Source organism: Nyctibius grandis, chromosome 4 (assembly GCF_013368605.1).
Source record: "Nyctibius grandis isolate bNycGra1 chromosome 4, bNycGra1.pri, whole genome shotgun sequence".
NCBI classification, from domain to species: Eukaryota; Metazoa; Chordata; class Aves; order Nyctibiiformes; family Nyctibiidae; genus Nyctibius; species Nyctibius grandis.
Window position 1 is genome coordinate 98563074 of NC_090661.1, and position 14229 is coordinate 98577302.

At 40.7% G+C, this 14229-nt stretch overlaps 1 protein-coding gene and 1 non-coding gene across 3 annotated transcripts in view; both read right to left on the reverse strand.

The window, feature by feature from the left end:
• EIF3A (eukaryotic translation initiation factor 3 subunit A) overlaps positions 1 to 13167 on the reverse strand; it is a 33576-nt gene extending 20409 nt beyond the window's left edge. For both annotated transcript variants that reach the window (XM_068398368.1, XM_068398367.1), the window contains exons 1-10: positions 13033 to 13167; positions 9000 to 9190; positions 8670 to 8806; positions 7153 to 7316; positions 5648 to 5847; positions 4377 to 4585; positions 3212 to 3383; positions 2125 to 2229; positions 1221 to 1319; positions 407 to 523 (exon numbers count right to left, since the gene is read on the reverse strand). In XM_068398368.1, coding sequence (XP_068254469.1) covers positions 407 to 523; positions 1221 to 1319; positions 2125 to 2229; positions 3212 to 3383; positions 4377 to 4585; positions 5648 to 5847; positions 7153 to 7316; positions 8670 to 8806; positions 9000 to 9190; positions 13033 to 13081 — 1443 coding nt within the window. In that variant the 5' untranslated portion in view covers positions 13082 to 13167. The remainder of the gene's footprint in view (positions 1 to 406; positions 524 to 1220; positions 1320 to 2124; positions 2230 to 3211; positions 3384 to 4376; positions 4586 to 5647; positions 5848 to 7152; positions 7317 to 8669; positions 8807 to 8999; positions 9191 to 13032) is intronic.
• LOC137663262 (small nucleolar RNA SNORA19) lies at positions 731 to 863 on the reverse strand. The gene has a single exon (XR_011048162.1). It is a non-coding gene; the product is annotated as a small nucleolar RNA SNORA19 (small nucleolar RNA).
• Positions 13168 to 14229: the final 1062 nt, after the last annotated feature.

The window sequence follows — 14229 nt, forward strand, 5'->3', positions numbered from 1 at the left end:
TCTAAAACATAAGCTGAAGTTGCGTGTTAACCTAAATGAATTAACTCAGCTTTACCTAAAAACCTAAATGGATAATTACTAAGCAACCTCAACTAAAAACTACTTGTATCTTATCAGCAGCTTAAACATTTCATTACAGGCTGTCATTCATTCTATACAGACAACTTTACCAACAATGCAATCTTCAACAGCAGCTGAAACAACTCAGACATCAAAAATACACACCAGAATGCAAATAATTGTCTGTTCTTAACATATTGTCACATGCATCTTTTACTCTAGTTTACCTCCATCTCTCAGAATCAATTGTCTTCCTTGGGTTCAATGTCAACCAGTTAGTTTTCATCCAACAGAATACACATGAACCCATACATCATTTCACAGAAGTCTTTTTTACAGCACTTACTTGTAAGTCACAATGTCTGGCTGCATCAACAATACAACGTTCCAGCTGGAAAGCATCAACAAAAGGAACCAGAGTAGCCAGACGAGAAAATTCAATGCTTTGATAAATCTGGGCCACCTGTGCATGAACAGAAACATTAGGTATTTTTCATTATTAAAAATGGATCAGAAATAGAAGTTGTACAGGCTTTAAAGCTAACTTACTAAATCATCAATAAACAAATGTATATATATTAATACAATATTAATTACAAATGTTTCAGGATTTTATTTCTGCACTGTATTCAAACTTAACCTAAGATTAAGTGCCATTCCTGAATGGCTTCTTTGTATGAAGGAGACTGGCAGCAGTAACTACGTACAGCTATGCTGCTAATTAGCCTTCAACCATTTCTTTAGCACATCAGAAATAACACTGCTCGTCACTTGTAATGAAAGCAGGTCAATGAAATGTGCACGTTATAAAGCACCTAGACACACAAAAAAACCCAAAATAAAATATCCCACCCAGACCTTACTCCAAAAAGAAGTTTTAAGAAATGATGAATTAAGTTAAATAAGACACCATAGACCTCTAATAAAGAAAATCTAGGCAAGACATTATGCCACTGTGCAGCCACTATTAAGTATAGCTACTATGGCTGTACAAACCTGCAGATATGGGTTATATACCAGGAAGAAGTATTTCAGAATCATAATGGTCTTCTATTTGATGGAAAAAATTTACTTCAGCATGGAAGTTCCCAACTTAATATTCTTCCAAAGCATTTTCTAACTTATGTATACTTACGAACATACATTTTCTTTATTCATACCTGCTGCAGAAGGCGAAGAATGGTATTGTTTTGCAGGTGAGGGACATACAGCTGCAGTTCAGGTTCCTTTTCAGCTTGGTCTTTCACCCAGTTCAGAACCTATCAAAATTCTGAAAAGTTACTCTATCTGCATCAACCCTTAAAAACATCAACATTAAAGTAAGAAGCATGGTTCTTAAATACTGCTGGGTTACAGCTCATGAAACAGCACTTCTGCCCAGATACTACATTGTTTTACTGAGCGTACCTTTTCATCAGAACACTTTTATTTATAATGGATAGCTAACATTTTTTGTATGAAGACGACTGACAGTACTGGCAACATTTACCACACTGCTAATTTAACTTCAAGTTCTTTTTAGCACCTCAAATATCTTTGTTCCTACTATCAAAGAAAAAGAACATGATGTGCTTCATCAATTGCAGAATTTACACTAACCTAATCAACAGCTCTCACGTTATTTTACCTCCCAATACTCTACATTTTAATAGTAAGAACAGTCATTGGCATATTTTTCCACTTCCCACGCAATTCACTGGTATGCATATGCACGTGTGCACACACAGTTTTCTCATTTCTGCATCTTTAAACAAAATTTAACTCAGTACCATCTCCACCAACAAGACCTTCTGATATGTTCCCAAAACTCTGCACCTTTATAGGGGCCCTCTGAATAACACTCTAGAGACCTGAATGAATTTTCATTCTATTTCAAGAATCTGGTATACTATGTATATCAGATGTTACGTACATTTCATGGCAATAGAATCTGACCAAATAAAGCCTACCATTGAAAATTCTGGCAACAGAAAAAGCTAGCTGGTATTTTACCACAATTCAATATTCAAATAACAGACTACTAGTCAAGATCAATTACTATACACACAGCGCTACAAAACTTACCTTGCTGACACGGCTACACAACTTCAGTGGGTGAAAGTCCACTTCAAGCCAATTGTAAAGTTCTTTCACTTCTGGAACAACATATTGCACTACGTTGAATCTTACCTAAAGTCAAGAAAAAAAAAAAAAACAAAGATTTCAAAATAAATACAATATTAACAAATAGAATTTTATATTCAAGAAGTTAAATAGGCACCATATGTACTTTTAAATACAGAAGACTACTTATTTTTCATTACAGCATTCATAATTGCAGTGACAATAACTCTATGCTACACCATTTAACTGTTTGTATTTAAAAATGGAAAAGTAGACAAAACGATACAAACAAGATAAATATTTAGACTAGAGTACCAGCCTCAACTGATTAGCCATTTCTAAGACACAAGTCCTACTACACAGATGTAGGCTCACATCCAAAATAAAACCACACATCTCAGTTCATGAGTACACTTCTGAAGTTTTAAATTGTGGCTTTAAGGCAAACTGGAGAGATACCCAACTAATTAATGCAAATTGTAAAATGAACCTTGAATGTAATGCATGCAAATGATTGCAAGAAATTCAGACATCCTCTGAAAATACCTAACTATGACTGAATGCCTAAGTTGCTCATGAATATCTGGGAAGGTTGCAGATAGATAAACCTAGTCCTTACAGTCTGCTATTTGGTATCTGACCTTTGCTTATCCAAAATACATTTAAAACAGGAAAACAACTACTTGGTTCAGTTAATTACACTGCACCTTAGAGTAGGGAAAAACACAAAGTTCTAGCTCATAAACCCTTTGAGACTCCTCAGAGTTTCAAAACAACATTTGTTGCTTGGGTGACATAAAAGACAATATTGAATCTGACTCTTTAGTGCACACAAGCTCTCAGGCCTCCCGTTATTGCTGCCATTTCCAAACAGTCCTTCTTGTGAATACAAGATTTTAACACGATACTGTAAGCCATACAATTAACCACAAAGCTGTTTTAGTTTTTAAACTGCTGTCCCATAACTAAGCACAGTGCTCTAGAAGGAAAACAGTCCAAAAACAGGACTCAATGTTTAAAAGCTGCTCATCTGTATACCACTACCTACCATGTCATTAATGAGACTGCCACGTGTAGGTGGGGCCTGAAGACCCAACAGGGTTGCCAGACGTCGCTGTTTCTCAACAATGATACCATCCATATCCAGAAGGCGAGCGATATCAGTTCTCTCAGGAGTTATAGGAATTGACAGAGTAGCCAAAAGGACGCGAGTAGACATCCTGTTGAGGAGGTATAACCATAAAAGATGAACTGCAAGAGAACACTAATTCCTTTTCATGTATGTGCCAATTAAAGAGTAGGAATGAGCAGCATTCATGATGCAAAACTCCGTAAAAATACCAGCAATAACAGAAAAGGCGTCAACTGCACAATAAGAGTACAGAATGCAATGCTCTTCAGTAAACAGGGGAAAGATTCTGATAACATCTTTTCATTACTTACGTGTGTATATACATATGTATATATACACAGAAATTCCAAAGAAATTTAAGCCGCCTCTATAAATATCAAAATACTACAAAACAATGAAAACAGCAGAAAGCAGCACCTTTAAAAGCTTACTTTAGCTGCAAATCCATACCAGTCATTTTGACTGGTTTTTAAGATTTACCGTGCAAGCCAGATGTACCTTTTGATGTTACAATACAAATGACATTAAATATTTAAATTCTGACCTTAGTACCCAGCTGAAAAGGAATATAAGAATTCCCACGGAGTATTTATTCCTACCAGATTCTGATTGTATAAAGGTCTGTCTGTTAATGCAGTCAATGACTCTGCATGCCTCAAAAGCCTTGCCAGTATCATACTTGTTACCAAAAAATTAAAAGCCATTTGGCTATACAGACTTTTATATATTAAGGAAAAGTTTATACCAGTTATAATGAAATCTTGTGAAGTAAATACTACCACTCAGAAGAGAAAAAATGAAGGAAAACACAGATACATATTAACTTGCTTATCTTCCCAGTCAGTAACAGAGAAGGAAGCTTAACTAAGGTGATCCTGATGTTTACATTATTTACTCCATAGCTTTGTAAAATATCCTGCTTGCTCTAGGTTTCTCTTAAGGCAGTTAGTACTGGCCACTTTAAACAGAGGTGCTCATAGCTATGCATGTCTTCTGCTTCTTTTGGGGTACAATTCAGTTTATTTTTGAACCTATGGAGTTAAAAATAGAATCTAAGGCCACACTAAATATCTTTCCCCACCTCTGCATCTCCTCTTGTGTGAGATTCTTTCGCATCTCTCTTGATAAGTGATAAAGTCGGTGAAGTGTGGATGCATGAAAAAGAGCATTTCCTGATTTCCAGAAGACAGTTGAAACTTTGTGATAGTAATTTGCCATCAGTTGTGGTTTAGGTGGTTTCTTAGACAGTGCAAATAGCCCATGAATATCCTCCACTGCTTTGAAAGCTTCCTAAAAGAAAAAAAACAAAAAAAACAAAACAAAACAAATACACTTTTAGGAAGTTTTTTGTAATACCTAAAAAAAGGGAAAAATATACATTCACTAAAGGTTGTAAGACTATAATATATTTAATACCACTGAAAGCTGTGACCTTCAGTTTTGCCAACTACATGAAAGGAAATACTTCTTTCCTAATAAAGAAATGATTTGGACATACCGCAAATCCATTAACTATCTGCTTAGAATTTGGTAGTTAACAATTAGTTCACATAATTTTTTGAAAACTGGCTTATTTCAGATTTTCAAGCTACAAACCAAGGCGGAAAAAAAAAAAAAAACACCAAACCAGAATAACAAAAATTCTACTATTCTACTATCATATCAATTCTACTATTTACTGGTTTTACCAGTATATATAAAAATAATTTTTGTGATCAAAATCGGGTATGGTTTCCCTAAAAATCCAGGAAATCTTGGAAATGCCTTACATGTAATTACTTACATACCTAAAATGGAAACAACACAACAGAGAACATTCTACAAATTCCTGAAACAAAAAAATTACAACCTTGTCTTTTTAAGGAATTTGACATTGGAAAGGTCAGAAAAGCAAACCACCTCTTTGAAAAATTCGCTTTGATAGTGCCCTCACTGGCTAGACACTAACATAATTCAACCAGCAACGCTGGGGTCCCAGCCTAATGGCAGGCTTTAACGTTCAACAACCACTTCCTCCCAGTGATCTAGCTCACGAGAATGCACAATGGCAGACGTGAAGGTGTCATCATCAACTTCTCATTTTCACAACTCAAAATGACTGCAGCCACTTTACCATGAGCTACTACCAGCAGACACTTGGTTTGAAATGCTATGCGAAAACAGCAATCCCAGGAACATCAGATGAAGTATTCAATATGCATGTAGTACCATATTCTAAATATTAAAACTTTATTCTTTAGCTATTATCCTGTATTTACCTTAGAATATATACACCATGAAACATGATCTGCATGGAACAGATTCTGGAAAGGCTGAAGACTACAGTGGGATTACAGAAGCCCTGCTGCATACCTGCCACAGCTCCATGCTAATAGCACTGTCAAGCTGCACAAGCCTGGTCTCCAAGTGCATTGACTGACTTTCAGGATTGTTGAGGTTGATTGCTGTGCTTTGGTTGTGATGACGCTGGATCTGCCCCAAATGCATTCGCAGGTTATCACAGAGTTTACGGAACTCAGCTTTACGCGTGTACTGCAGGCAGAACTTAAAAGCTGAAAAAATGAACAATATAAATTAAGAATGATCGCTAATGGTGACTTCATGGTAGTTCTAAATGGTATTCAAATATGTAAATCAGTACATTTAAAGAATTTTCATTTACAGTCCAAAGACATATCAAACAAGATGCAATCTAACTGTCACGCATAATGAATAACTGACAATGCAGAGCACTTCCATCTCGACCTCAAAAAATGAAGATGCTTCTACATAATTAAGCTTAAGGAGCAAAGGGAGTACTTTGAGCCCCTTTAAAAATGTTCTAATTTAAGCAGTGATTCTAGCTTTTATTTTGAACTAACTACAAACAAAATTCTGTGAATGGCATGAATGCAGGTTTTGGCTTTGTAAAATGTGGGAAAAAACACTCAAGTCATCTGAATAGGGTAAAGTTAAATGAAGCTTTCAAATGACTGGAAATGAAACAGAAAAAAATTGCCTTTGATCCCTTAGTCCCTCTCAAAAATCTGTTTTTGCTTTGCCACTGTCACTCTGAAATTCTCAAGTATTTCCACCAGAAAGAGGCAAAAGAGGAAGTCTCAACACTGTAGCAAAGACTTAAATACACTAAAGCACCCAGAACTCATCTGCTGGTCATCTCTCCTAAAGTATTTGCACAATTTGGATCCACAGTTAAAAATCTAACAGACTCTCCTTTTTCAAAAATACAGAGCCCCAAGTTATACATATAAAGGAAGACATTTTTCCATTCATACCTCACCCTTAAGAAAAGATTAACATGTAAGTATTCATTCTTATAAATTCAATTTTTGCAGAATGCCAGAAGGAATCAGAGTAGCCTTCTTCCTATTACCTTCCACATAATATTTTACTAAGTTACGTCTGTGTCAAACCTGACAGCGCATCGTAATTTTACAGTACCCTTTTGGGTACACTGGTTTTTGAAGCTAGCTGACATAGAATACATTAATGGAAGGCACATTTGCCATTCTGGGTAACAAAGTGAAAGCACAACTAATTTAGATCAGTAAGTTAGAAGAAATAAAGACACGGCACCAGGAATTCTCATATTCTCAGTATGTCCAGGAAAAAATAACTTTTTCCTTGCAGGTTCTTTTACAAGAAAAGATCAGTGTCCAGAAACTTCAGTAATTTTAAGGAACCTCTATAATTTTAAGAATAGTATTTGTGTACATAGATATGCTTAAGAGATTAACATATTTCCAACTCTAAAGCAATATCCAAATAGAAATAACCTGTAATTTTCTAGTTTTACAGCATGTAATATAGCAGTCCTAGATCTCATTATACTTTAAGTTTCCACCTTTTTGACTTACCTTGCTGTGCAATATCATGGTACAGGCGTTCCACGCGAGAATTATTTCGGAGAAGATCCAAACATTGTCTATACGACTCCCATAGAAATTTAACCCAGGGTGTCAAAAGCAGTCGGTCTGTACGATCCTGAGTGTCTTCTCCACTTACAGCACTCAAAAGAACACTACAGTCGGGGCAGGAGGGTAAGGAAAAAAAAAACGTGGTTTATTCTCCACAATTCTCACCAATTTTTCTTATCAAGATCTAAGATGAGACTGGATGAATCTGAACAGCTAATTGCCGCTGAACAGTCTAGTACTTATTTTCAAATTGGTCCCTCAGACTTCTCCCTTTTCCTTTAAAGGATGTAGACAACTTTTCCTACTGTTAAGTTTCAAACTTTGGCCCCTGCATGTATGACTGACATGTACAAGCTCCATAGGTAAGAGATGTCACAAGCTTTTGTATCCTTCACATGAGTAAGCCAAAGGAAACTAATTCCAGGATTTTCACCTTCTCTCTTGTACCAGGGAGCTGCACACTGTACCTCTGTTAGGTTCAAATATCACTGTCTACTCAGATATTTTCCTACTTGCTGAAACTTCCAAACTCAGCTGGAATGCTTTAAAACATTTCTTCACTCCCACCTTGTCACCCCTCTTCCACAGATGTCACCACATACATAGCTGTACTACTGGAGTTAACGTGAGCATTCCCTAAATCAACAGATTCATCTGAAGAACATAAATACGCAATCAGAGCTAACCTCACTTTGCCTGAAGCAGATTAGGAAGTCCTCCCACAAAACATACTGATAATAGGACAGTGACTTCTTGCAGAGACGGAGAGTGGTTTCATCCTAACCCAGCACCACTTGCCATTGAAGGTCTACACACAACCTAAAGCAGATACATTTACTGATCCTTTTTTTCCATTCCTTCCATGTTCTCAGTATCCATCCAATTAATTGTAACATTCTGAATTTACTTTGTATGCCCTTTCTTCTATTACCTCATCAGTTACCCAAGCAAGTATAAAGTAATATTTCTTTTTGTTTGTACATGCACAATGTGGTCAGAAAGACTGGAGGTTACAGAATCACGGAATCGTTTTGGTTGAAAAAGACCTTTAAGATCAAGTCCAACCGTTATCACATACAGGGATTAAATTGGTCTAATATAATTAACAGCATTTCTACATCAGCTGATAATGAGCAGCTTTCAATAATAAACGCTCCAATACAACTACAGATGCAGATCTGAGCAGACCCTAGAAAGAGGTGACCCGACTCCTACTGTATCCATGTTTTCTATTCTTTACTACTTACTTTCTTTACTTTTCTTTACTTGGACTTAGGATTTTGTTCTATTTAAAATTCCTATTTTTTTTTTGCTACCTTTAGAACCTCTAAAACACCACGAGTGTTCCATTTCAAATCCGCCATCTTCGTATCTCAGTTCTCTGAATTGCCAACATCCTTCATGATAAAAAGGACACTTTGCTGTGAATTGCTACATTTTAAAGACAGGCGGCCTACCTTTCTGGAGTTTGAATGTTATCTAAGTCTTCTATGTCCAGTACCATCTGCTGGGACTCTTCCTTAGCTGCTTCTGTTTTTTCTTCAGCTAATTTTAAATAGGCTCGAACAACATCCTCCAGAGATTTGATGTTCACCTATAGCAAAGGCAGAAAATGGGAAGATGTTTCCACCCACAATAGGCAGCAAACATTTAAAACGTAAATGCTACAAAACCAGGAACATCTGAAAGGCAAATTAATTCTAACTCAAGACCAATCAGTTACTTTTAGATCATATCAGCTGACATATATCACGCTCGCCACAAAAAAAAAAATTCAAAAGCCATACCTGCTGGCAAATATTCTTGTACTGGTACAGCCCTTCTTTTGCCAGATGACTCTTGCGGAGATCCACACAGAGTTCCAGGTACTTCAGCATAATCGGCTCGTGGATCTTCTGCCATGTTCGGTGTTTTTTACTTTTCATAACATCATAGAGAACATCAAGGGCAGGCTGCTTTTTGCCGACCTCAAGGAATTCTGAAAGTAAAACCCAATTAGCAGAAGACTTGCAAACCAGAAGATGCACGTTTTTATGTTTAACACTGTAAACTTTTAGCATTTAAACAACTCTAACCAAATTTCACTGATGGTTTGATTTAGCTGGCCATATCAAAATGTGGGCAGATCCAACTGCAGTGGCGGTCTTTTAATGCCATAACTGGCAAATGAACGCAGACCTCTCCATTAACATGAAAATTTCACACTAGCAGAGATGTCTCTCCATCCATCAAGGCATGACTGAGCACTTCATACATCTTAATAAAATATACACATTCAGTTTTAAAGCTAGTTTCATCAAGAAGGACAAGTACACACCTCGAGGCTTGCAGTACAGTGCCTACCAATGTCATTCAACAAGATGCAAACCATCCAGGGAATTTGACTTAAAAAAAAAGTCCTGCCCTCAAGCAAAGAAAGAAAGAAAGAAAGACAGACCTCACTCAGAAAAGTTGTTTGGATTTTTTTTTAAGCTCAGAGTGGTCTAGAGATTTAGTTTATAGAAGTTACACTAAAAGCTGCTACAGTCCAGTTGAAGGGTCAGACATTTTTTAAACCAGCCAGCCTTGCTGCTGAAACCAGTGCCCTGTTTATTCATTCCCTAAGCAGCTGCTGTTACTAACAGGATCTCTCAACATCACAGCAACTCCCATCTATGATATACTGAACATTCTGCTCACAGAATCACAGAATCAACCAGGTTGGAAGAGACCTCAGGGATCATCGAGTCCAACCGTTGCCCTGACACCACCCTGTCAACTAGATCAGTACAAAACAGAGCAAATCATCCACAAGCAAATACCAAAGCAGCAGAGCCAGCTACCAGCAGAAAAGCAAGACAAAAGAACGCTGAGAATGGGAAGCAAACAGGTTTAAAAGATAAAGAGAAGTTGAGTACAGATAAAAAGAAATGTGTGGGTGGAGTCAGTACTTTACATGGAGTACTTTGGATATCACTACATTCCTGAAGAAATAACGGCAGAAAGGATTAAAGTAGGGGCCTGGCTCAAGGTGCTCTGACACCTGACAGAGCTTCTAAGTTTTGGAATCTTGGAATCGAAGTTAAACATGGTTGAAAGCAGCAGTGAGGTTTTAACCTAAGGACCACAACAGCATGTATTCAGGGCTTAGTTTATGTAAATAACAAGCTTGCATAAGATGAGCAGGTTCCTTTCTAGAAAAAACATAGAGTTACATTTCAAGATAATTAAGATTACAGTCTGAGAGTATTCAGCAGTTTGTTTTTTTTTTTACTCACCAAGGGAATTTTAATAAAGCTATCCTCCATCCCATAATCCACACTGTTACTCCATCTCAACGCTGCTTTTGAGCCAATTACTGCTCAGCTTTACAATTTTTTATTTATGACAATAAACTTGAAAAGCAAGTTTAACCTTGCAACGATGCCAGGCCACTCCAACCACAACTCTCAGTGGTCGATAACCAACTGGACAAAGCACAAAATTAATTCATATTGTTTTGAAGCTTTTAATTAACTCTGGTCAAGCAAGTTCTTACAAGTAAGTCAAATAATTAAGGCTAATTTAACAGACACTGTAGTAAAAGCACACCCAAAGTGAACCTGAAGAGTCAAACACAGCATTCACCACTGTGCTTTGCACTCAAACAAAGATTTGTAACAGACAAAATGTAAAGCCTTAGTCCCTGAATAGATGTCAGAATTACATTTTTTCTATTTTTTTCTATTACATCACTTAAAATGCTAAAAGGTATGCAAAACAGCAACTGAAGCTCTAAGTGGACAATAACTAGCTGATATAGATTGACAACTCATCTACTGCTAACCCAAAATCCCAAATTAAGCTAAGTTTTCAAACTGAGAAAACGTACATCGCTACAGAAAGTGACAAAGATGTCATGCATTATCCAATATCTCTAACAGAGAGCAAACTCAATATCTGCAACAATAAAACACTCCCAAAAGTTGACTACAAAGCAATGCCAGATATTAACAACAGTTAAGGGTTGTCTTCGACCTACATTTATCATTTATAAGGAAAAACAGTCTTTCTCCCATATCTGTACATATTTACAATCATTCAAGCTCTTCTTATTTCCAAATATCTTCTGCGTATGTTGAGGTCACTGAAAACCTGAAGCATAAAGCACTCCTAAACGCTCACTTAAGCCTTAGGTATAAAACGCACACACTGAAACTCTGGAAACTGCGCTGAACGTTCCAACTTGAGACATCAGTTTAACATTAAACTGCTTCCTGTGACATACAACCTGCTTTAGGTACGACTTCTCACCCTTTACTATACTTGGCCATGGCGAGATTGACCCCCTGCAGTTTGCAAGACTTGACGCTGCTTGTCATGCTTTCCCTTTAGTCTACCGAGCCTCAGGATTGCCAGTGTTTGTCTAGAGAACACTCCCTTCAGTTCAACTCTACTCCTTCAGCTTGTCAGAATTTAGTAGATTTGCAGCAGTACAAGAGATGTGAATTTAAAACTTCAATACCAGTAAAGCAAAAATAACATGTCAGATTTAAAGAGTTTAAGGTCAACATTTCAGCAATGTGACTTCCTCATCAAGTAAGTGCAACTTAACTCTACCCAAGAATTCTGAAGTTTAACTAAGGGCTGCATGCTATGGCATGTGCATCTTTTCCAGTAAAAGGACTGCTAAAATACAACTTTGTCTTTGGAAGTTGATTTAAGCTGATTTTATCTGTCATCTTTTTATGTTTGTCCTTTATCTTTGTAGCAATAATTTTTACAATTAATTTTAGATTAGAAATCTTGAGGATGTGCAATGCTTTATTGAACATTTTCTTGTTAAAATACCAAGTACTTGAATTATGTATAGTCCCCAGACTACGCAGCCTCTTCAGCTGTCATTTCAATACCCGTACATCATCTGTAATTTCTGGATGTCTAAGTGTCATCCTGCAATCAGCCCTATGACAATGAAGGGTCTAAATGGCCTTGCTAAGTGCTTAAAATAGGATACTATAAAAAAAAGAAGTGTCAAAGCCATATATTTAGCCTGAAAGGAGACAGCCGATAAACACAACCAGTCCAGCTTTATATGTGGCAGTCAGTGAGAGACAGCTACAGCACAGTCCTCCTTGGTTTCTATTCCAGAGGCAAACTTATGCATCAGCCTGTGCAACCTTTAAGGAGTTTAATCATTTGCATTCTCACCAGCGCCACATGAACGATGGCCCTACTACATACGAAGCCCACATGGAAAAACAGGGCCCGGGATCCGACCGGTCTTGAAATCATCCTGGACAAGGTGCGAGATCCGGGCCGGTCACCTCACGCCAAGCCCCCGGCCAGCGGAGAGCCCCTTCCCGTCGGTGGGCACGGCGGCGGCTCCGCCGCAGCTCTGGCGGGCGCAGGGCCGCAGGCTGAGGCGCCGCGGGGCCCGGGCCGCGCTGCCCTCGGCAGAACAGGCCCCCGCCGCCGCGATCCCCCCTTCACCCAGAGCCTGCCCACCGCCTCCGCCCGCGGGCGGCCGGGGGCCCCACCGGGGAGAGGGAGGCGGAGCCGGGCCGGGCCCGCTCCCCGCGGCCGCCCGGGCCTCGCCTCCGCCATGCGGCGCGGCCGACGCCGGCAGGCCTCGACCCTTTCCATGCGGCCAGGCGGCGCCGCGCCGTTCCCGGGCGGCCTCTCCTCAGCGCCAGGGAGGCGCCGGCCGAGGCCCCGCGCCGCACCGAGGGGCCGGCAGAGGGGCTCTAGGGGCGGGCACGGTCCGGTGAGGCCGGGGGGCGACGAGCGGCGCACGCTGCCCTCTACGGCGGGGGGAGCGGGAGGCGAACCGGCGGTGGGGGGGGGGCGGCCCGCACTGACCGTTCGCCCGCTTCAGGGCATTCTCGGGCCGCTGGAAGTACACCGGCATGATGGCGGCGGCCTCTCCTCACAGGGCGGCGGCGGCGGCGGCTCCGTGCTCCAGCCAGGCAGCCTGCGAGGCCGGAAAGGGAGGGCGGGCCCTCACCCGCGCGCGCTGACGTCGGCGGAAGCGGAAGCCCCTCCTGGCGCGCGCGCGCGGGCGGGGCCGTGAGGCGGCCCCGGGGAGCGCGGCCCGAGCGGGGCCGAGAACGAGCGGCCGCTCCCCCCCGCGGTGGCTTAGGCTGGAGCGCGCCGGAGCAGGGCCTCCGGTGAGCCCTCCGCCGAGAGCCGTGCTTCATGCTAACGGCGCGGCTGGTTTCCGCTGTTAGTGCCCCAGGGACATCCCATGCCGTGCCGTGCATCCCGGCGGAGGCTCGGGGACGGAGGGGTTACAGTGCAGGAGCCCGGTTAGGTTTGGCACAGAGGCAGGGGCCGGTGACAGCGGGTTGTCGCCCGTGGGTGTCGGCAGCCCCGCGTTCCCATCGGCTTGGGGCAGAGCCAGGCTGGATCAGCCCCTCGGTGGTGGCGGCAGCAGCCCTCCAGAGCGGGGAGCCAGCTCGGGGAGATCCACCAGGCCATTGGGCTAACTTAGCCTTAAGGCTTTGGATTAACTAAATTTAACGCCAAAGAACACGTTGGCAAAGAAGTCATCGTGTGTGCTGAGCCTTTGCTCATCACAACTTGTTCAGCCGGTTCAGAAATTGTACTTTGGGGCAGTTAAGAACTTGCAGGAAGGCCCTGCTTCTGCGTGCACATAGTCATCATCAGCTGCAGATTTCATTCTGAATCTTGAAAATTTGGGAAACTATTTCAGAGAAACTCAGCCCCTCCTCTTAAGTCTTAAGAGCAATAGTAATAATACTCATGTGAGTGTACATGTGATAACTACTACTGCCAGTGTATGTTTTTAAAACTACTGATCTGAGAATTTCTGTTGGCACGTGGAGAGACAATGGAAGCTGCGTAAAGGTGTGTGAATTATCCACAAAAGTCCCGTAAGAGCAGCAACAAAAGCAGCAGAACAGCAGCAAGTGAATGTGTGACTAATGGGGTGTTTTAGATGAGTAAACAGAACAGTGCGTCTCCACATAAAGCCCTGAACATGGTCAGCTTTCCAGTCTGCCAGCAGAAATGCGCACCTCTGCAGCTACATCATCG